Below are 23,043 nucleotides of genomic sequence, written 5' to 3' on the forward strand. Positions count from 1 at the left end.
TCCTCGCTGCGAGGTGTGCGAGTTCTGCGAGGTTTGCGGGTTTTTCGTTGTCCAGTCGAATTTTGGTTCGTTGCTCTGGTATTGCGACTATATGTATTTTTCTGAAGGTGTACCGGCTTCACTGCATTCATGAAGTTACCATCAGGGAACGGTCTAATCACTCTATTAGTATTATCACAGATAACAGTAGTACTACTGTTATCTGTGGTATTATGAATATATGAATATATATTAGTATTATGAATTAGTATTATGCCCGCAAACTCAAAACCCGCAAACTCGCAACCCGCATGCGAGGTTCAGTGTGGGGCGACCTCAGTCGCTACGTCCCGCAACGGCACACACGTCACTTCTAGCTCAATTAAGGGTGAAACTGTGAGGGTTTCCAACCTAACCCCATTCCCTTCTTCGGCCGGGGACATGTATGAAGAAAATTGATAGGTTAGCGACGGTTGACCAAAGTTCTTCAATGAATCAAAAGATAGTTAAATTACAAAATTAAGAATTCAGGTATTACAAATTATTACAAATTGTAAAAAATGGTCAAATTACAAATTACCTGCTACGCGGTCATCGTTGAACTCTGTCTGGAGCTGCACACATAAGTACAAATAGACAAATAGCTATATGACCTATTTCTACATGATATATTTATTTTCTTACTCTGACAGAGTGCACAACTGCCACGAAGACTGGCTGGAGATATACAACATCTACTACGACAACAGCACGGACCTGATCGCCCGGTACTGCAACCAGTCGACTCCGGGTCCCACTGAGTCCATCCGGGGTGCCCGCGGACTCCGAGTCATTCTGCACTCTGACGCTGATCACGTATCCAGCGGCTTCAAAGCCAAGTACATATTCCTCAACGCAAAGGACATATTTGGAGGTGAGTGTGGGCAGTTGACGATTAGTGCCCCCCATCATTGCTAACTTGTGTGGGAGGAGAGCCTGCGTTTGACGGGGAGGGACACAGCTGTGGCAGCCGAGTGTAGGCGGGAAAACAAACCCACTGACGCTGACCGAATGGGCCTCGACGGTCGAACATCGATTTTCCATCGATTGTGTTCTTTATTATTTCGCTTCTGTTAAAAGTGCAACGACATAACGTCAGGCAGACAATAATGGATACATTTTGTCATTATTTTCTTACTTTTGAAATTATGCGTAGCACTTCATTTTGTAGCGTAGAATTTGACTGCTATGCACCCTTATTTTTAAGTGAAGGCCAAATGATGTGGTCGGGCCAGTCAGGACGCACCATGACACACCTTTTTCCAAATGCGGTCAAACATTATCTCAGCATAAATGGAGAAATGCACGGCAAAGGTTTTACCGTGGTTGCTTACATCTTATTTTGATACATGACGCTGCTCTAATTTTGGTAACCGATGAATCTTGCATTTAATCGTCACCTCAAAGAAGAGATATTGAGACAAAGAAACGTTACCTCAAAGAACGACATTGATATTGAGACCCTCGTTGGATCTAGGTGTAGTCAGAACGTTTAGTTTAATAGAAGGATGCAAGTCACTGGGTGACTCAACCATTCAAAGCTTTCAGTGACACGAGCTATATAGCAGGAACCGGTCAGAGTTCATTTATTTCGGTCATGGGTCTTCATGAACAGGGTGTGTTCGATACTAATAAGGTATCTGTCTCTATCAATGAGTTCAGTGTGCTCAAGGTTCCCCGATAGTGTGATCAACTCAAGTGTGTGGCTGCCTAGGTGGGCTTGACAGACCATATTCGGTCTAAGATAGGGCATCAGCCATATATGGTATGATCCCGTTGACACCATATCTGATTATATGGTGCATCGGTTTAATAAACTTGGTTATGATGATGATGATGATTGTATGTATCGTGTCAGACATTGTGATATTTATTCACTTTCGATGGCAACATAAAAGCAAATATTCTAAATAGCCAGACGTTTCGGCCTCAGGGTGCCTTCGTCAGTGACAATATCGAGATACTAATACATTAATAAATTAATCAATATCTTTTACACTTTCAAAATACTTTCAAAATTTCATGTCCAGGTCATGTGTATTTTGAAAGTGTTAAAGATATTGATTAGTTTGTTAATGTATTAGTATCTCGACATTTTCACTGACGAAGGCACCCTAAGACCGAAACGTCTGGCTATTTAGAATATTTGATTTTATGTTGCCATCGAAAGCGATGATGATGATATGTGAGGCTGTTAGGTGGGTAACTGGTTTCGTACTCGTGAGCATTTAAAACCTGCTTCACGCCTTACCTCTATGAATATTTTATACAGGATCAAACTCGTTTGAAAAAAATATTTATTCCACATATCATTTTTGCACTTTAATTAATCAACAGTTCCTTTAGAGTTTGCGTAACGATGTGTTTCCTTTTGCGTGCTCTGAATGCGAATTTCGAGTAATTCAGAACGATTTTCAACGAAGATTGGAAATGTAAACGTGGATTCAAAGACGCTTTAGGGATTGGCGACTATTTCAGGGTCTATTTCTTACCTGAAACGCTAGATATGATAAAAATATCGACGTAATAATATGAAATTAATGTTAAAAATACATCATTTCTTTCAAGTCACATTATCCTTAAATTATGAAGCACCATGACAGCTCCTCCCTGTTGGCAGTAGCGGCGGAACACCTTCAATTGGGGGGGGGGGGGGTGTCACTGCCGACTTTTGGTCCCATTCTTTCCATGCAACGCTCATAGGGCTAATGTTAAAATGGCAAAATCAAGGGGGCACGGTGCGCTGGTGCCCCCCCCCGTTCCGCTGCCTATGCCTGTTGGTATACCAAACTTGTCGGTATAAGAATTGCAGGTTCGAAAGTCCATATATGAGCTTTCGAACCTGCAATTTTTACAGAGTAGCAATGGGCAGTTTTGCATTTGCCTGTGTAACACAATCTGATTTGCATCAATGCACGTACAAATGGTTTCAAGTTGGTAGGTATCAACGTAGCAAACTGCTTGACTAGTAGGTACCGATTGCTTTTCTGTAACTTTTTAGCTAGTGTATAGTCGACTACAGAATGATGTTCCACTTTTCACAGGCAGTTATTTGCTTGGAGTGGTAGGCTGTGCCGCATCACACGGGCTGAGTTCACAAATTATAGCTTTGTCCCAATGCTCACAATCGACACGCTTAATTGCGTGATAAAAGGCACAACTTAGCGCTCCGGTCAACTGATAGCTTCTAAGGAGTGGAACATCATTCTGTAGTCGACTATACGTTTAATTATTCCACCGTTTTATTATATTATTACCATACTACACTTTATTTATTTCCAATTCAGTGTTTGAAGCCCGTGTCTATACCGGCTGCTTTGTAAGCAGTTACGTGCCGTTGATGACTACCTAGACTACCTACACAGGTCGCCGTGTCCGCTGGCTGTTTTCCAACTATACACTGCCTCTGCGCCCACAGACTGCGGTAAGAACATCAGCAGCTCCCAGGACGGCGTGGTGACCTCGCCCCTCTTCCCGGACAACTACCCGGCCAAGGAGAGCAAGGTCTGCCACTGGTACATCCACGTCAAACCCGAGAGGAAGATCCTGCTCTACTTCGACACGTTCATCGTGGAGGGAGACCGATCCAGTGAGTCGACCTCCTAGGTCACTATGAGGTCACTGTGAGGTCACTGTGGGGTCAGCTAGGGTTCCTCCGGGGTCAACGTGGGCCTGTGGAACGAACAGCAACACAGCGACACTGATGTGATGGCGACGGGCTGGGGTCCCAATAATGCCAATAACCAATTTGATACCAACTATTTATTGGAAGGCGTATAACTGTATAAGACATCCATCTATTTCTTATTTCTGAGCGGATGGGCCACATATTGAATAAGCGGTAGTGACACCGCTAGCTCCCGTTGCTGTTATGTTGCACAAGCCCTGCTCTGCAATCTCTGAAAAAACACTCGGTCTGAGCCTTCCTGCTGCTTCCGAATGCACTTGACCTTCGGCTTGCTCCCCACGCGGCGTGAGAGCGGGGAGGGGGCAAGAGGGGGAGGGGAGGGAGGGGAAGCGTCGTGAGGTAGCGTGGCGGCGCGGCGGTCACCGGCACCAAATATGGCATGGTACGGGCGCGGTCGATGGTCCCGTGACTCAGCTGATTCGCACCAGGTGTCACAGTAAGATGGCGGTCCATATAAGGCGAGCATAGCGCGCTGGAGTGAGTAATATGCTATTGATGAACGGAAGCTCACATGGACAGCCGAACAGCGGCAGACGGGCAGACGAAATGATAGAACTACTGACGGGCGGCGGATTGACGCATCAGGCAGATAGATAGATAGAAGGATAGACGGATAGTCTAATGGACGTATGTATAGGCGTATAGACGGATAGTCGGATAATCGGATAGCAAGACCAGACAAACGCCGAGACGGTCGACGGATGAACGAATGGACGAATCGCTGAATTGATAGGCGGTTAAAGATGTTCTGTTCACAACACTATGCTCGTAAACTTGTTTCTGTTGTTACTGCCGCTAGTTACGTGCTTTAATTTTCTCTATTCCTGTCAAAAAAATCGAATATTTGGAAATAGTGTTCATCTTCAAGCGGCCGGTTATAGCCTTTCCAGGTGCACCCTCACGCTCTTCAGTATGACTTTCCCCAACTGACGTTTGTCGATTCCAGTGACCTCTGACCTCCCCCATTGACCAATAACCCTTCCAACTGACCTTTACTGATCCTAGTGACCTCTTATCTGTCGTGCTGACCCCGTACCTATTCCTCTGTCCTCTGAGTCTCTCTGCTGACCTCTGAGTCTCCCCGGCGACCCCTGACCTCTTCTAGTGACCGCTGAGTCTCTCTGGTGACCTCTCGGTCTCCCGCTGACCTCTCGGTCCCCCGGTGACCTCTGGGCCTCCCCGATGACCTCTCGGTCTCCCGCTGACCTCTCGGTCCCCCGGTGATCTCTGGGCCTCCCCACTGACCTTTGACCCGTGCCGACAGACCGCGGCTGCCCGGCGGCGGTGGTGCGAATCTGGCAGGACCTGAAGAGCACCCCCATCGAGCTGTGCGGAGACACACTGATGTCACGCTACAAGCAGATCATCTCTGCCAGTAACGTAATGAAGCTGTCGTTCATATCGTCAGAGAAGTCGGTCGGTCAGCAGGGATTCCGAGCGTACTGGACTGAGATGAAGGACGGTGAGTGATGGAGCTGGGAGGAGGGGGAGGGAGAGAGGGAGAGGAGGGGGTGAATGAAGGGACAATGAGAGTGACCGAAGGTGAAGAGGGGACGGAGGAAGGAAGGGAGCGATCGAGAGAGAAGAGCGAGAAAAACATGGGCCAATGAACCGATTACTGAAACTCCTCACGAAAAAAGAGCTATTCATGCTCTCACTCTTTTTAATAGATGTAGATTGTAGGTACGTAAGATATATGATACGATTCCTATCTACCAACCCTCATGTCCTCAATATCAATTGACCCGGACCTCATTGCCCCGATAGTGTTTGCGGGCATCAGACCTGTGCCTTGTGTTTATGTCGGCTGCTGACACCAAATGATGTACCGTGTTTGATGGTAGATTTACCTGTTCTGCCTCCACAGACAAGGAGTGTGACGGTTTCCACTGTGAGAAGAACGGCTTCTGCATCCCTGAGCGGCTCCGATGCAACATGAGAGCCAACTGTGGCGTGGGTGACCTTAGCGACGAGACTGGCTGTAAGATCCCGACCCTAAACCCGAACCCAACGGACCTCAGCAGTGTTCAACATCGACGCGTTTTTGTTCCAAACCCCACATCGGTGCTGCCCTGAATTTCCGAGAAGCACGAAAGACCCCTTTTAAGAAAGTGTATAATCGTCCGATCATGATCAAATAGTTGTGTGTGTTTGTAAGCGTGTTCTGCCAAGATCTGCCAAGACACACAGACTTGAGAAAAAACGAGTGACTGTACCTTTTTTTAAGTTTCTATCCAACTTGTCGAAAATTCAAGGGAGAACAGATGTGGGGTTTTGAAAAAAAAAAAACTCGTCGATGTATTAGAACGTGAAACAGTTCATAAACGCAATTAGGTATATCATTATTTTCTGAAAACGGCAAATGTCTGGGTGAAAGTAATGACAAAACTCGCGTACGAAAAATGCGACTCTTGGGGCCAACGCTGTGCCCTGTCTTTGCTCAATGTGACCTTTAGAGTTACAGTAACCCAATGTGACCCATGGCCCGCCGTGACCCCTGTCATTTTTTCACAAACCTCAGAAACTTGGCAAAACTTTTCTGTAACCCGTCGTGATCTGCGTGATTCACCGTGACCTGCGTTGACCCCCAACTGACCCCATGCGACATCCGCTGGCGTCTGTGATCTGATGTGACCCCTCTGACTCTCGCTATGACCTGCCTGTGCCCTCAGGCGCCACGGCCGCCGAGGTGGACGTATTCATGCTGCTGGGCGTCATACTGGCCATCGTGGCGGTGGCCGGTCTGGGTCTGTGCGTCTGGTGCCGACGCCGCGGGGAGGACCGTCACCGGCGCCACCCGACCTCACCCTCACACCGTCACGTGCACGTGTGTGACCACCTGGGGTCGCGGCTCTCCACCATGGACACCGTATGAGAGAGGTGGCGGTTCGGGCCCAGTGATCCGCCCAGTGTCGCCTCATCCACCGGTACACTGTGACACGGTGCGGGCGATACAGGGGAGAGGAGAGGCTGGGTAGAGCACAGGGAGAGGGGCAGGACTGGAGAGAGACGCGCGTTGTAGAGGTGGAAACCTAAAGGATGGCTCAGATACGAAATGATTCGTGCGGGGGGGGGGGGAGGCACGCTTTTCAGATGAAGTTGTCAGAAGTCAGACTGTTCTTTTCTACTTCTGGGTTTGTTTCAACCAGAAAACTTTCGTCAAGCCTGGCTCCAACACGGATAGGTACCGCGTAGTATGAGCTGGATTGAGGACCTGACCCCAGTGACCTGACAGCTGGTCGGAACGCCCCCTCTTCACTGAGTGACCTGAGTGACCCAACAGCTGCCTCGGACCGCCTACTCGAGTGACCTGAGTGACCTGAATCGACCGGACTGACCTGAGCAGGAGTCACTCCGGTTTCAAACGGACCCGTCGTCGCCACCGAAACGCAGAGCACTCTCGAAACGATCGCACAATCGCACAATAAAGAGAAAAACTCAGCAGTGACCGGTCCACAAGTGACTGGAGGGACGCCAAACCTACCGAAATTGTTGGACTAGTCAGCGTCAGTGACTGTGAAATGTGAACTGAGAGCAATGCACGGACGGACGTGCATCAGTTTCATTCAGTGTGATGGTTTTGTGTAATGTTATGGGCAAGCGGCGCCAAAGACATTTGCTTGTCAATTGAAATACGCCAAATAAACGCCAAAGTTGTAGGGGAACTGCAACTAGACCGCGAGAAGTTAGCAGTTGTTGGCTATTTCACGATGTGCTGTCAAAATATGGGATGAAATCTCGCTGGTGCTATGTGTTGTGGGATGGAGGATGGGTACAACTTGCGTTGTGAATGTGTTTGTGTGTGCGTGTTGTGAACGGGATGGACACCGGACGGCATGCCAGAGGTCGCCCTAAGAATGATTGCCAACCTGTTATTTTCCTGTTAGTCCAACTTTACTAGAAAAAGGCTTCACCGACAGCGCTGCTGCCTGAACCGTTGAAGCAAAAAGCTGGTGATAGATGCTGCAGTGTGTGTCATTACATGGCCAAACGCAACTATGCGAGCAGCTACGGGTGAATTCTACTAGTGATCTTAGCGATGTCGACAGTCGATTAATTACACACCTATGTAGGTATTTATTTTGTACCTTATACCCTACTTCTGATATTTTTGTTCAGCTTGTTGTCAGACCAACGAGCAAATAATGTCAGTTGTGTCTTGTCAGATCCTTCATAGCACCTAAACCTAAACTACCGAATGCCAGTGTGAAATCGAAGGGCATTGTGACTCAATGGAGGGCACCAGTCCTTTGCTTGATGGCTGCGCCACCTAGGATGTAGTTTGGCGATGGTGCTGCCACCTAGGGCACTGACCTGGCAGCTCTCCAGCTGCGGCTGTCAGTGTGAGGATTGCACACACAGATCAGTGTGACGATGGGCCGGTATTGGGTTGTGCTCAAGCCGTCTTCACGATGGCAATAGTTGTAGTAACTTAAATGCGCAATGTGGGACAAAATCAGAGTGTGAATCGCTTCAATTGATTCATGTTGCGACTTGTGGAGCGTCGTGTATGTGCTTACTGTTGTCAGACGAGCCACGAGTGCTGTTACTAAATACTTTACCACAGTGTTTTGTTTGAAATTAATTTACAACCATAGACAGCGAGATAAAGCTATTGCGCCGTACGCTTTGGTCTCAGGACGTTTTTTCAGTGTTTGTTGTAACTTTGGGAATGTAGGGCCGTTGTAGATAATTTGCGTACAAAATAAATATGCATACCACAGTTTATCAGCCTCTATCCTACTTATAATTTAGATTTTAACTCATTCTTAATGTGTTCAATAATCACTGCGAAAGGCACCCTGACCAAAATGTTTGGCTCATTAGATGTCATTTAGAAATACCGAGATTTAGGAGAAACGTCCTTCAATTTTAGTGCGTTTATACCTACATCTTCTTTTTTCTCACCAAAATGCTAATACACCTGGGATGGTGGTGGACAAGTTTGTAAGGATGCAATGTGAGTTGTGACTCTGTAAGTTTCGTACCTTTTTGTGCCATTTGAGGCAGTGCTCAGTAGGCAGTAGGCAGTACTCAAGAGCGAGATGAACACTTTTAGCGTAAAAACTTAGTCTTGGAAGCATTATAATTTCTGCGACTTCATATCTTTTTTTGTAGCGATTAGCGAGGCATTTTGATGTTGTCCTTAAGTCCGCGCCAGTTTTACAATGTAGGATGGATTAAAAAGCATGCATTAGAAAACGGATGATTCCATGCTGTTGACCTGGAAACAATTTCTGACAATAAACAGAGCGAACGTGAATATCTGTTTAGTTTAAACGTTTCCCTCGCTGAAGTCGTGTGGTAACGACTCCAAATACGGGCTAGATAAGCGTGCAGATCTTTCGGTGATGCAAGAGCCATCTCTGGTATCCGATAAGTGCAAGATCTTTGATTACGGAAGCAACCAAGAGCTTTCTAAATATGATAATTCTGCAATGCGCAATTCCAGCCGACAGATAAGCCTATTCTGACGGGCAGCGATGATAGGGCCCCGGCAGCACCGGCAAGGAGCTATTATCAGTGCCTACCTTAAAAATCAAGAGTGTTTTAACTACAAAACTTGAAACACATTGTATTGAAACAAGTATGAGTTTTCCTAGTTATTGCAAATCTATTTTTTTAATAGCAGCTTATAATGTAGACGACAAACGTAGATGTGCACTATTTATCAAAGGGACTACCTATGGTTTGTGACATTTTAAAGGCAAACCTATTATAATCTGTAGGGATTATCCTAAATTCAGATTAAGTATTTTCCTGTCATTTTAATAAAGACAGGTACCTACTGGCACTGTTACCTGGCAAATGAAAAATCTTTTATATGTAGCTCCATCAATAATGGCCCTTCCATGCCGGTGCCGGTAACTAATAATGTCCAGACGAATGGGTCTGGAATCGTGTGTCCCATGACCAATATATCTACTATCGAAACTCAGTTGTGGTGAACCCGTAGCTTTCGTCAAATATTCGTCTGATTCAGTGCGACCCGGTCCCGGACCAATCCATTTTTCTGAGACGAGCAGCATGCGTTGACTGGAATGTAAAACATGGAACATGGATGCATCATCGGATCTAGCCAGAGATAGCCTTCATCTCTGTCTGCATGCAAAATGAGACCGATAAGGGCATGATGCAATCAATACTGCCAAAGACAGCCTCCGCTGAAATTCATCACTGATACATTCGGATAATCGTTGATAGAACATGATGTCTCCTGTGTAGCCAGCGTAGCCCTGCGTAGCAATTTATAGAGTCCATCGTGCGACTCCGTCAGAGGAGCCTACATATAGTACCTACACCTGAGTCCGCTTCACTCGTCTCGTATGTGTGAAAACTTTGCTGGTAACAGCATTAGTCGCTTTCACGACGGGCTATCCGGCGAATGCACCTAATTTGACCACATCTGCACCTAATCTCTTTTACAGCAAATATTTTCACTTTATGAATTTATTTCAGTGTTTTAATCCATGATGCTCTCTGTCGTCTCTGATAATATGACAAACTAGGCATACAAGCAATAAGTGCAACCCTAGCTGATAGCTACTAAGAGACACTGAACCTAATTTGACCAAATTTGCACCTATCTGCACCAGATGTGCACCAAATGTGTACCAGATGGACGTCGTGAAAACGGCTATTATAAAATATACAGCAGCAACTGTGTACAGTATGTCTAAAAAGAATGTACCGTCGCCACTACGTGGCGCTGGTGTCGCGAGCCGGTAGTTGGCTGAATCCGCACCAGACCACACATTCCCAAGCGCTAGGTGACAGCTGCGCAGCGGCCGGTAGTAGCGTAAGCCCGAACCTTCGTGACACGACCCCGGGGGGGAGGGAGAGAGGGAGGGCGGGGCAGCGCGTGCAGGGAGGGGTGCTCCGGCAAGCTGGCAGTTGTCGCGGCCAAAGGTCAAGGGGTCACACACCAAGCGAACGGACGCTGATGTGGGTTCGTGGGGATCGTGAACTTGTGTGTGGTAGGTGCGTCTTGCGATGCACGGGTGATATGCCATGGGTCTAAGCCAAATGATTCGGGGGAGAGCTGAAGAAAAATACCTGGTCAACTACGGCGAATAATGGTGCTGAAAATGGAAAGTATGGGTCAATGCAAGCCTTCATGACTTTAAACTTTTCTGAGGGCGCAAAGGCCAGCATTGAATAACGACATCCGGATCGAAATTAGCAATGATTTATAATTACATGCCGAAGTAATAGCGCTGCAAAACCCACCTAGTAAATTGTCAAGTCGGATTCATACCGACTTGAATTAAACTATCCTAAATTAATTTGTGTATAAGATCTCTTTGCTTTGACCAGCTTCGTGACCTGACGGGCTGTGACCTGACCTTGACCCGAGGTTAACACCTTAACTTGATCTCACCCGAAGAAAAAATATACCATTCGACACGCCTGAGCTAGACAAACACGATGCTGCTAAAATCGCGGATCTGCGATCATGTTTAGCGAAGTTATTTACCAAAAACCGAACCTGTGCCTTGGGCCACTTGACCTAACCTCAGAAGTCATCGGCTGATCCTAGTCCTTAAAATCGGAGACCAATCGCTGCATTTCGTAACGACGCGCACGATCGTTTCTTTCGTGAGGCTCTAGCTCATTAAGGGGCGAATCGGCAAAGGGGGTTGTTCCCTCACTTCTAACCCCCCAACGGCCCCTCGGTATTCAGAAAACCTGAAGGTCCGGTGAGGGTTAAAACGTTACTCCTGAACGAGGAAGAAATGTAAAAGTCAAAGCTCTATAGACGTCCTGTAAAAGTGGCCATAATAAATAAATTAGTTAGAGATAAGATGCTTTTTAAACGACTTCCTCATATAAAATCGGGTGCTGGGACCAATCTTATAAACGCTTTAGAATGGACAGGGCGTCACTGGCTAAAGTTTGGGTGCAGGAAACGGCTATTAAATGCAAAATGGTTTTCATGCATTTCAGTCAATTGTATATTGACGGTCCCAGTGGCCGAGCTAAAAAAGGTTTGGTAGTGTTTTGCATCTTTTACGCCCTAAGAAACTACACCATCTATTGAAGTGGGCGGGCTTATTTGAATGGGAGGGCGCATTATGCGTCAATCGTGTGCTTTCGTTTGTTTTGGACTGTATTTTACGACATCCACTGCTGGTATCACTATTAATATTATCTAATGCCGTGAATACGACAGCATTCCATTTATAAGATTGGGCCAATGGAGTCGCGCCCTGCGAGCTCGGTTTTCCGCTCGGCCGCTACGGGCCGAGGAAGTCGGTCTTCGCCTGAGGGCAGGACGGAGGTCAGCGAGGGAGCGCGGGGTCAGCCAGGTATCGCCCAGTGCCGAGCGGATGCCGCTCCCTCCCCTCTCTTCCCCTCTTCTCCCCTCCCCACCTCTGTATAGATGGGGAGGGACCGAACTGCCAATGACATGCGAGCGGTCAAGGCCGCTCGCGCGGCAGCGACCCTGGCGGCCGGGTGCCGCAACTGGGATTCAGCCAAGTTACCGATTCGCCTCCTGTGGGAGAGCCAAACCAGGGGACATACTTTTTAGACATACTGTACAGGAATGTAGCTGTTCCGGTGATACAAACTGTTAACTGATAGCAACACATATAGGGTGTCGCCTATATTCGAGCGTACGTGTACCGTTAACGTCCCACTCCCGTTGATGCCTCTTGAGTGCCAATGGCGTAATTTATGTACAGTCAGCACTGGTAATTACTGCGATACACCATCTTTTTCAAGTCTTGCCTCCTATCCACCAAGTGATGAAAAAGATCATGAGTACCTATGCCATTCATTGCCCCTTATATGTAAGAGTGCATGGCGCACTTACATGTACAAGAGAACAAACAAACAAGAGATAATGCAAATGCTCGCAAGGTCGCATTAACCCTCGCCGGGCCAGGGGGTTGATGCAACCCCCCTGTTTTTCGCAAATAACGTAAAAACGGCGAAGTTTGGCATACTCTCTAGGGTGGCCTTTTGGGACCTTCCCTAAAAATTTCAGATCTATAAGCCCCAACAAACAAACAAAAATTTCAGATATCTGTCATTTCAGGTCAGGTCACCGAAACCGGTACAATGTCAGGGTAAAATTGGACTTTATCAGCGACAACGGATTCGCTGAGTTTATCGCTAATAGTGTAAGAACTAAGAACCGTAAGAGTTATGGCCACCAAATTTCAGACAGAACTTGGGGCAGCCATGTGACACGTTTCCTAGAAGTTTTGTGTCCCAGTGACCTCAGGTCAGGTCACAAGGTCACAAAAAACGGTACACGGTCAAAATGGCACTGAAAATTTGTTTATTTGTTTATTTACCAAAATCACCAACAGGGACAAGCCCCACTGACACGCGAAGTCAAGATAAAAACAATTAAACAGTATAAGACACATTAGTCGTGTTTACATAGGGTTCCCTTAATCTTCCCCTATTTCTCCCCTATTTTCAGATCGAATTTTAGGCATCATAGCGCTCGCGTGTAACGTTGCTATGGACGCTATTGTTGTTAGAAGCATACTAAGCATCGTTTATGCTGTAAACAATATAAATTGGGCTTATTTGATACTCGAAATTCAACAATTCATATTTTGAAGTAATTTTATCCTGCCCTTCAATTCCCTCTTTAAGCGACAAATAGGGGAGGATTTGGTAGCGTAGCGCCTTTCCAAAAGCTGCTACGCTACCATATCCAGTGGTTCTCAAACTATCACATCACAAAAGCGGCGTGCTGATTGGCCGGCAGTTCCGAATCGTCCGAATGGTGGTCCCCGACTCGACAAGCGCACGTGCGCCGACTGAGGATTTTTAAGTGGCATTAACGCATAAACGGCAGAAAGTCAAGGCGGAAATTCGACAGGTGCGGTGTTCTGATATTGCCGTGGATGTGATTATACCTACTTGAATAATAGCTCAGCCGTTTAAAGTATGTTAAATGCCAGATAGTTTTCTGATTTTTCTTGCTTTGAGCTTTCATGTGCTATCACTTTTACCTCAGTGTCTAGTCTGGAAGCTATTTGGGAGAGCCCTAAAGGTAAGTAACAATTGCAAACTGCTTCTAGAATGACTTAGTTGCGCCATATTTGTAGTGAAGCGAGGTAAAGGAGACAGAGGATTCCTTTATAAGGGACATTTAAGAGACAAATAGGGGAAGATTAAGGGAACCCTATGTAAACACGGTTATTGTAAACATCAAACGACAAGAAAGCATGCCACTTGTCACTGACGGTTTCGGCAAAGAAAACATAATCCCAGTCGACATCGAGTAAGTCGTGGATACAGTGCAAGGTGACCTAGGCGCTTAAAGGGACTATCCCACCTTCTAAAATGTTGTTAAAACTAGTTAAATTGTGCCCGACTTTATAGATTGGATGACCAGGAACACGGTTCTGGCATTTATTTTTCATTAAACATCTTAGGCTTCCCATGTTCCAAACACAAACTTTCAAATATGTGACGTCACAGCCCAAAATTACCTCCTTCCCCAGGCCACATTACTGTCATAAAGCTGATTCTTTTTACTCTGTAGGCACCACAACAAAGTTCAGACCAAGTTTTAAGCGATTTTTCAACGAACAAACCCATTTAAATCAGAATGACTAAACGAGGTGACGTCACACTAACGGTCGCTCCATGTTGAAGATAGGGCTTTGTACAAGGCCCATTTTCAAATCAGTCGGGGAAACTGTGGTAAAATCTGCCATTTTTAGCAGTCTGCTATTTTTAGCAGAAATCTGCTAAAAATGGGTACGGACCTGCTAAAAATGGGTACGCACGTGACGTCATCGTACCCAAATATAGCAGATTTGGGTACGGACCCATACAAAAACAGATTTGCGCACTACTTGAAGCAAATGCGCATCAAATGCCTGGCAGATTCATGATGAGAATAGTGCTGAGAGTGTCCTATTCTATTTTCTTTCAGATCCGACTATTTTTTGATAAGATATTGCCATTGGAAGATGAATGCACTGAAATTTCCTAGAAATTGGTCATTGTTTTAGGTATTTTATGTTTCTTCTATTAAGAATAGACAGAAAATAATGTTGAAAACAAAATCTAGCAAAAAAATACATATGGTTGAGATTCATTACTAGAACAGGCCATCACTATAACAAACACAATTTGGCATGATTGGTTGACACACATGTTATCAAGGTCATACCATTGAAGGGGTAAATAGCCATGTAGGCATATTTTAATAGTTAATTTAGCCCTTTATGTGGTTTGTTAAGATGACCCTGGCCACAGTGTTTCTTATAATGGTAAATTTGGCACATAGCATTGCCTGGTTTTGTTCAAACAGCAGCTTATGCCCTGCTGGGTCTTGGCACGACTTTTCAACCTTCATGGTTAGGATGTCATTTTAGTGGTTTAATAATCCATTTTGGTTAAAAATGTTACCTCCATCTTATTCTCCAGACTTTAAAGTGTATGTAATGACCAGCTATTTTGAATCAAGACAATTCTTTTTTGGGAAATGAGTAGAAGTTTGGCACAGCCTAGCAGTCAAACACGTCAGGGTGCAGGCTGATGGTCAATTATTTACTATTTTTTTCACATGTTTTGTTCCTCAAGATGACTATTATTTTCAAAAATCAACATCAAATTGCCAAACCTTAAGAAACATTGGTGTGGGTGTGTGTTTATTTGTTGATCATTATCATTGCATAGTGATTGCGTGACCAGATGAATATTGAATGTTGCATGGTGTGAGTCTACCACAGATCTTACGAGGGCCATATGGGTAATGGGGCTTCACGCCTCACGGTTTAAGAACCTGATGTTATTTCTGTATGTGTCTGCATGCTTTTGCCTGTTTGAAATGCGTACTGTCTCAGTCTTGTCTGGACGTGCTAGGACTTAGTAAACTTTGATATGTGGGGTACATGATGACACGTATTGCAGTAATCAGACTGTTTTCAAGAAACCTTCCACACTTTTGAATGCTGTAAAAAGCTCTCTCCCTCGCTCTCGCTCTCTCTCTCTCTCTCTCTCTCTCTCTCTCTCTCTCTCTCTCTCTCTCTCTCTCTCTCTCTCTCTCTCTCTCTCTCTCTCTCTCTCTCTCTCTCTCTCTCTCTCTCTCGGTCTCGGTCTCGGTCTCGGTCTCGGTCTCGGTCTCGGTCTCGGTCTCGGTCTCGGTCTCGGTCTCGGTCTCGGTCTCGGTCTCTGTCTCTGTCTCTGTCTCTGTTTCAGCCTGGTCAACAGTACTGTGCCATTGCCTTAAGATGGTGCTGCTAGGCAACAGTGTACTGCCTCCTCTGGTGGATGGAGTGGGCGTGGGGTGCCAAAGCTCAGTTATACATGTACATTTCACCATTGATCAATAGATACATAGATATATCTTCTGCTATTTTTAGCAGATGCAGCTGCTAAAAATAGCAGTTTCTAATAACATTTGGGGCTTCCTGAATCAGCAAAATTTACAGCATTGTTCCTTAAAGTTTTTAGGCAAATGATAGGTTCATTTGAAAATGTGAGAATTGTAGTATAGACATTGCATGCAAAATAGTGTGTTTCTGAGTGAAAGATGAATGTTTGACCAGTTTTCAAACAGTACTTTTTACCGTACCCATTTTTAGCAGATTCGTACCCATTTTTAGCAGAATTCTGCTAAAAATAGCAGACTGCTAAAAATGGCAGATTTTACCATAGTTTCCCCGACTGAAATGAAGGGAACGAATTTATTCAACACCAAGAGGCCGCGGGGGTTGCAACCTAGATAGATAGTGGTTTCTGAATCTCGCCGCAAACTTGGCTATTTCAACTCAAACCCCATGTTAAAGGTGGGATAGTCCCTTTAACCCGCACCCCGCTGGGGGGGGGGGCAGAATCTGCCCCCTCCCGTTTTTCGCCAATAACTTCTAAACGCGTTACGCCAGCAACGTCAAACTTTCAGAACCTTATCATACATCAATTTGACACGTTCTCTAAAAATTTGAGCGAAATCCGTCGGAAATTTTTTGAGAAATTGACGTTTTAGTGACGTCATGTTCGCCATTTTCGCCTCAAAAACGGCAAAATTTCCAACGCCGCTAACATCTTCATTTTAAAGGAATCAAGACGTAACAAAAAAGGTTATACGTGATTCTACCTTGTCTATCAAGTGGCTATCTCGGTTTTTTGAAAATTTTGGATTTTGGCCCATTTTTTTTCTTCAAAAAACTGACTTTTTGGGGAAAATAATTATAAAATCCAAAATTTTCAGTGTATCGAAAAAAAAACGGAATATATGTCAGAGAAGTGGTCTATGTGCACCTACATACCAATTTTTAGAAGAATCGGTTAAAAAATGTGGGAGTTATTCAAAATTTTATGACGTCACTGTGGCATTCAAACTTTGCGTCTATCGTAGACTGTATTTCTTCACCCTTCAGACATCTCAACGCGCACACCGACCCGTCCTCTCTCTCTCCCGCCCTGCTCTCCACTGCCCGCCCGTCTCCAAATGTCCAGCCGGGCCGCCTGATATACGGGCCGGCGTGTCCCTGCTGCCGCGCACATGTGTGGCACATGGACCTCCATTTATGACCACTTATGACCCGACGCCGACCCTACGCGACAAGGCTAGAATACAAACTATGTGAACAAACAGAGAGACACATTCCCCCCTGTTCCTAAAGAACACATCTAACTACAATTTAACTAATGGGGGATGGGAGCGCCGAAGAGATGCGGCGCACGCCTGCAGCGCAAACCCCTTCTTAGCACGTCACTATAACTATCGATATTATCTACACTTTCCGCTGGCGCTCTACCTTCGTTCACACGGTCGTTTGACAATCCCTCAGTTTCTGTTTTTACAACTTTCACTGTATGGATCCGCTCCTCTGTTCCGGCACCGCCATCCGTCTCAGCTGCTGCTCGAGGGACCGGCTCGGTCTGCTCGGTCGGCGCGACAGCTGGGGTCAGCTCTGACGGCTCCACCGCCGCCGGCGCCTCAATGGCCAGCTGTCCAGGCACATGGGCGGTCGGAACCGGACAGGCGATCTCCTCTTCCTGCTCATCATCCGTCGAAGCAGCCATTGCGTCGTCACCGTTGTCCACTGTCACGACGAGGTCGTACTCGCTGGAGAGCTGCTTGAAAACGGCCACCCGCCGCCGAACCAGCATTTCCGACTGTGCCTTCGTCCTCAGTCGGGCACGGCCTGTCAGAGCGTCGGTCAGCCAGCGCTGAACAGTGACAGAGTCTGTGCGGAGGATCACACGCTTGAATCCCCACGCCACCGCCATATTCATACCGTTCAGCGCGGCATCCAGCTCCGATAGGTTTATGTGCATGTCTGAGTCACTGTCAGATCGGAGCCACGCGGCGTCTTCGATAACCTCACCCGTGGTGGGGTCACTTAGCACTACGCCGCGGGCGATGGAGCTGGCATCAGTCCACACCGTCACCGAGTCTCCTGAGACGCACCACTGTCCTCGTGCCGGGTCACACTCTGCCAGCCGCCGGGCCAGATCACTGACTTGTTTGCGCAGGTCATCGTCAGTGATCGGTGAGTCCCAATCTTTGGTGACCTTGTTCGCCGCCCTTTTCAGCCAGGCGGCGGCCGGCCGCAGCCACCCGGCGACGGGCACGTGTGAGGTTAGCTGACCCGCCCAGGCGAAGATTGACCGCCTGGTCAGCACCCCGGGTGGCTCAGCTGGTGTCACGCCGTCCCGAGACCATCTCAGTGTGCCGTCACCGCCAGACTGCCGTCTCACTCGGAGCCCCAGCATCCGGGCTCCGGCCTCGTCCGCTACCCGTTCCGGTGACTTACACGAGAGCCCGTATGCGGCAAAATGTTCGGTCACCCGCTCAGCAGAGATGAGCGTCTCGTTAACGAGCAGGTCGTCAGCGTACGGGAGCAATGCTTTTGCGATCTCTGGACTTTGATCCAAAACTTCCCGCACTACCGCTCGCATGATGCCGCTTGCAACGCTGAGACCAAATCCGACCCTTGTCAGACAATGTCGCTGGCCGTCCACGATTACCGTCTGAAACGGCCACAGCTCCTGGGCCACGTACAGCTGCAGAAACGCCTTCTTCAGGTCGATGACGGCCACATCGTCGCCGTGTTGCCGCCACTTGCGGAGCTGGTCGCGGCACACATCAGCTTCAGCCGTATGAGCCACCAGGTGCTCATTCAGCTCACGGTAGTCGAGCACCGGCCTGACCTTGTCCTTGGCTTCCTGGGTGACCGCCATGAGCGGAATTAGGCCACGCACCGGCCCGTGTTCCTGCTCATTATACGGCCGCAGCCACCCTTCCTCGATCCACAGCCGTAACTCTGCGTCGAACCGCTCCTGCGTCTCTGCCGGCACGCGATATTGCCGCACAGTATTCTTGAGTTGTTTTGGCTCCTTTCCGTCGGCCCACTTCCACCAAACTGTCCACTTTCCGTCGCTGAACTTAGCCACAAAATCAGCCGTCTCGATTTGTCTGTCTACTGGACCACGCCCCTGAGACACCGCTGCCGACATACCGCTCGATTCTGCCTTAACACCGGCGCACCTCGAACGCTCCCCCGTCACCACTTTACACCAAAACACACCTCTCCACCACTAACAAACACACCACCCAGCGCCTCTAACCCGGTCATGCCCAACAGCACGTCAACACCCAACAACCTTTCCGCCACTACCACAGCACGGACCACCGCCCGCCGGCCTTGTGCCTCCAGCAGCACCTCTGCACTCCCGCAGCATCGCACGGCACTCCCATTCACCGCGGTCAAGTTTGTCTCACATCGATCCCATTTATCGACACAACCCGCGAACACTACGGTCTCCTCGCAGCCCGTGTCCACCAGCGCGTGACACGGTCGCCCGTCGAGCAGCATCTGGATTACCGGCGCTCTGCTGCCGGCTCGGTGGACGGCGGAGGAGGTGCTGGCGCTGATGCAGCTCCCCCGCCGCAGCCGTTTGGGCACATCCGGGCGACATGACCTGGGCGACCACATATTCAGCATCTGATCGGAGCCGGCCGGCGACTTGACCTTGAAATGTCACGTGATGGCCCACTCGCCGCCGCCGCCGCCGCCGCCGCCGCCGGTGGCGCTGCCGTGACTGCTGTCCTGGACAGCACGGTTCTCGCTCGGTCCAGGACGTACTCGAGAGTGAACTCGTCTTCGAGCCCGTCCCGAACCGCAGCTTGCGCAGCCTCCGGCAGCCCATTGACGAAGGTGATGGCGATAGCTCTCTCCGGCAGACCTCCCTTCAACTCAGCGAGCTGCTGCAGCGCCGCTAAGTACACATCCGCCGTCTCTCCGGGATGAAGGCGACGCCGTGCCATTTCCGCCTGCGCGGTGAACGGGTCCAACCGTCCATGGCGAAGGCCCTCAGCAGCTTAGCCTTCACGCTGGGCAGCTGATGACGAGTCGCTGCGGGCATTCGGGACCACACCGCGAAAGCACCGCCGCGCAGGCGAGTCGGCAACACAGCCATCAAGGACACTGATCGCAGCTCGCACAGGAGAGCAGCCTGCTCCAGCCACTCCACTACGTTTCCAGTTCCGTCGAACTCCGGAATAGTCCTGGCGTCGAACGCCGGAGTCACCTCCATCACCGCTCTTCCCGCGGCGTCACTGGTCTCCTCCTCGACACTCGGCATCTTCTCACCACTTGTCAGAAAAATGCCGAAATAGCTTGTGGCATTCAAACTTTGCGTCTATCGTAGACTGTATTTCTTCACCCTTCAGACATCTCAACGCGCACACCGACCCGTCCTCTCTCTCTCCCGCCCTGCTCTCCACTGCCCGCCCGTCTCCAAATGTCCAGCCTGATATACGGACCGGCGTGTCCCTGCTGCCGCGCACATGTGTGGCACATGGACCTCCATTTATGACCACTTATGACCCGACGCCGACCCTACGCGACAAGGCTAGAATACAAACTATGTGAACAAACAGAGAGACACAGTCACGACACACAAAAATTTTGAAAAATGATTTTTTGGAAGTTCTAGACCTCGTACGGAAACAAAAATAGCACCATTCGATTCGCCGTGAAAAACTGCATCAGATAGACACCTTTTTAGGCCTTAACAACCAACTTCAAAATTTGACCTCACTGTAACATCCAGGCTCAGCACGGACCTTTATTGGCACCGGTCCAACTCCAGACTGCCGGCCGCCGCTCCGGCCCGGCGGTCGGCACGCTCACACCGCCACTCAGCTGACCCAGCGCCCCGGGTCATAGACCGCAGTCAGGGGCCTACAATCAAGCCGGCCCAGTGACACTCAAACCATCACATTACCTCCCTCCAAAAAAAAAAAAACAACAAACAAACCACAAACACCATTCCTGGCTCAGTAACGAAAAGAACACAACAGCTACACAGAAGTCTCAAGTGTTCATTAACACATATCTACCCAGCACCGGGTCTGTAGTAGTCCGGCTTGCGTCGTTCACGCTGTGATCGACGCAGTGTGACCGACGGAACACCTTCCGCTCTCTCTAGTGAGCCCGACAGCCCTCGGGACACCAAAGAATCCTGAGTCACGCCCGTGGCAGTCCCTTCACTCAAAGTCTGACTCTGATCACCTGTACACGCGCGCGCACTCGAAGTCTGATCACCCGCACATACGCACGCACCAGAGGGGAGACGAGCAGCCGGAGACGACTGTACTCCGGGACTCTCCGAGCTCTGCTCAGGCTGGCCGGCGTCAGCCGCCGGTCTCCGGTCCGAGATCACCACGGGATCCTCCCGCTGATCGTCCTCCAGCCAACTCTCGTCCGGCTCGCCACCCGACAGGTCCCGCCTCCCCCGCAGCCGTCCGAAGTCGCAGACGTCCGTCTCCGTGCGATTCTTCGGAGCAGAGTCGCCCGCAGACCGCAGCTGATCGAAGTGACGGCGCCACAGTCGACCATCGTCCAGCCGGACCTCCGCCATCGTTGCACCGAGGAGAGAGCCGACCACTCCGGGCGACCAAACCGGTCCGCTCCCGAAGCCTCTGGCGTAGACTCTGTCGGACACCTGAAATTGACGGCCTTTAGTACGCATATCATAGTACTCTTTCTGTCTATCCTTCTGCTGCTCTACAGTCCGTTCCAAGTCCGGTTTGAGAAGTTGCAGTCTCGTCTTTAATTCTCGACCGAACATCATAGACGCAGGCGTTACCCCCGTTGTTGCATTGGGTGTTGAATGGCAGCTGATCAGCCATTTAGCAAGTTTGACGGACATGGTTCCGGAAGTGGATCTTTGAAGCGCATACTTTACTTCCTTGACGTACCTTTCCGCCAACCCGTTACTTGCCGGCCTGTGAGGAGCCGTCCTCACATGACGGATGCCGTTCCTCCTCGTGAACCGCTGGAACTCCTCCCCGATGAAGGCCGGACCGTTGTCCGAGACGATGGTGTCCGGGAGGCCGAACCTGCAGCACAGCAAACGAAGAGCATCCACGGTAACAGCGCTGGACGTAGAAGTCGTCAACACAACCTCCACCCATTTCGATGTTGCATCAACGACCACCAGTACATACTTCCCATTCACAGGCCCGCCGTAATCGACATGAATTCGCGACCAAATTTTTCTCGGCCAATTCCACTGATGTAGCTCGTTTCTTACAGGATGGGGCCTGGTTTGTTGGCACCCATCGCAAGAGCGCACGAATCGCTCGATTTCTCCATCTATATGAGTCCACCACACACATGTTCTCGCCACAGCTTTCATCCGACTCACCCCAGGGTGTCCTTCATGTAGCTCGTGTAAAACGTGCTTCTGTGCCTTGGCAGGCACGACCACGCGGCTGCCCCACAGCAGCACTCCGCGGATCACCGACAGCTCATCTCTCCTGTGGAAGAATGAGCGGATGTCCTCCTCGTCAGGCCACTCACCAGTCTCTATGGCCTGCCGCACCCGACTCAGCAGAGTGTCCCGAGACGTCAGCGCAGCAATCCGGGAGGAGTCCAATGCAAACTCCTCCTCCAAGCTCTGCAACAAACACACCATCTCAGACACCTCATGGTCACGCTCCTTCGAGACGGGAAGGGGTAATCTGCTGAGACCATCGGCATGTCCTATCTGCGTCGTTGATCTGTACTGAATCGTGTAATTGTACGCGGATAACCGTAGCGCCCATCTCGAAATCCTTGCGGATGCTGTCGCCGGAATCCCTTCATGCTCACCGAACAGTTTGACCAGTAGCTTGTGGTCAGTCACCAAAATGAATTTGTCATTTCCAAACAAATACTGGTGAAACTTCGTGACGCCAAACACCAAGGCCAACGCCTCCCTCTCAATTTGGCTCATTTTCTGCTCAGCTTTGGATAGCGATCGTGAAACAAACCCCACTGGCTTCTCGGACCCATCCCTGTATCTGTGTGAGAGCACTGAGCCAATGCCAACAGAGGATGCGTCACAAGTGAGCACAA

General features: G+C 48.8%; 2 protein-coding genes across 2 annotated transcripts; one reads left to right on the top strand and one right to left on the bottom strand.

The window, feature by feature from the left end:
* Positions 1–642: 642 nt before the first annotated feature.
* Positions 643–8,789, top strand: LOC122363989 (CUB domain-containing protein 2-like). Its single transcript, XM_043333913.1, has 5 exons — positions 643–892; positions 3,437–3,607; positions 4,971–5,168; positions 5,574–5,687; positions 6,379–8,789. Exons 1-5 carry the CDS (start codon positions 643–645, stop codon positions 6,579–6,581), a joined length of 936 nt encoding a protein of 311 aa, XP_043189848.1. The 3' UTR covers positions 6,582–8,789.
* On the bottom strand, positions 6,624–22,948 carry LOC122363990. The gene is made up of 5 exons (XM_043333914.1): positions 22,352–22,948; positions 21,926–22,043; positions 21,265–21,646; positions 17,564–18,984; positions 6,624–6,638 (listed from the first exon to the last, which is right to left on the bottom strand). Exons 1-5 carry the CDS (start codon positions 22,366–22,368, stop codon positions 6,624–6,626), a joined length of 1,953 nt encoding a protein of 650 aa, XP_043189849.1. The 5' UTR covers positions 22,369–22,948.
* Between the last annotated feature and the right edge of the window lie 95 nt (positions 22,949–23,043).

This window comes from Amphibalanus amphitrite, unplaced genomic scaffold, assembly GCF_019059575.1.
Source record: "Amphibalanus amphitrite isolate SeventyFive unplaced genomic scaffold, NRLGWU_Aamphi_draft 000651F_arrow, whole genome shotgun sequence".
Taxonomy (NCBI): domain Eukaryota; kingdom Metazoa; phylum Arthropoda; class Thecostraca; order Balanomorpha; family Balanidae; genus Amphibalanus; species Amphibalanus amphitrite.

What these genes read in the sequence shown, in the direction of transcription:
- LOC122363990 (XM_043333914.1), bottom strand. An exon ending in GGACGGCTCCTCACAGGCCG is followed by an intron (nt 21,647 to 21,925) that starts GCAAGTAACGGG and finishes CGTCAATTTCAG; the next exon opens with GTGTCCGACAGAGTCTACGC. An exon ending in GGCTGCTCGTCTCCCCTCTG is followed by an intron (nt 18,985 to 21,264) that starts GTGCGTGCGTAT and finishes GCGTGCCGGCAG; the next exon opens with AGACGCAGGAGCGGTTCGAC.
- LOC122363989 (XM_043333913.1), top strand. Translation starts at nt 643, where the DNA reads ATGATATATTTATTTTCTTACTCTGACAGAGTGCACAACTGCCACGAA. An exon ending in CTGGACTGAGATGAAGGACG is followed by an intron (nt 5,169 to 5,573) that starts GTGAGTGATGGA and finishes CTGCCTCCACAG; the next exon opens with ACAAGGAGTGTGACGGTTTC. An exon ending in CCTTAGCGACGAGACTGGCT is followed by an intron (nt 5,688 to 6,378) that starts GTAAGATCCCGA and finishes CTGTGCCCTCAG; the next exon opens with GCGCCACGGCCGCCGAGGTG.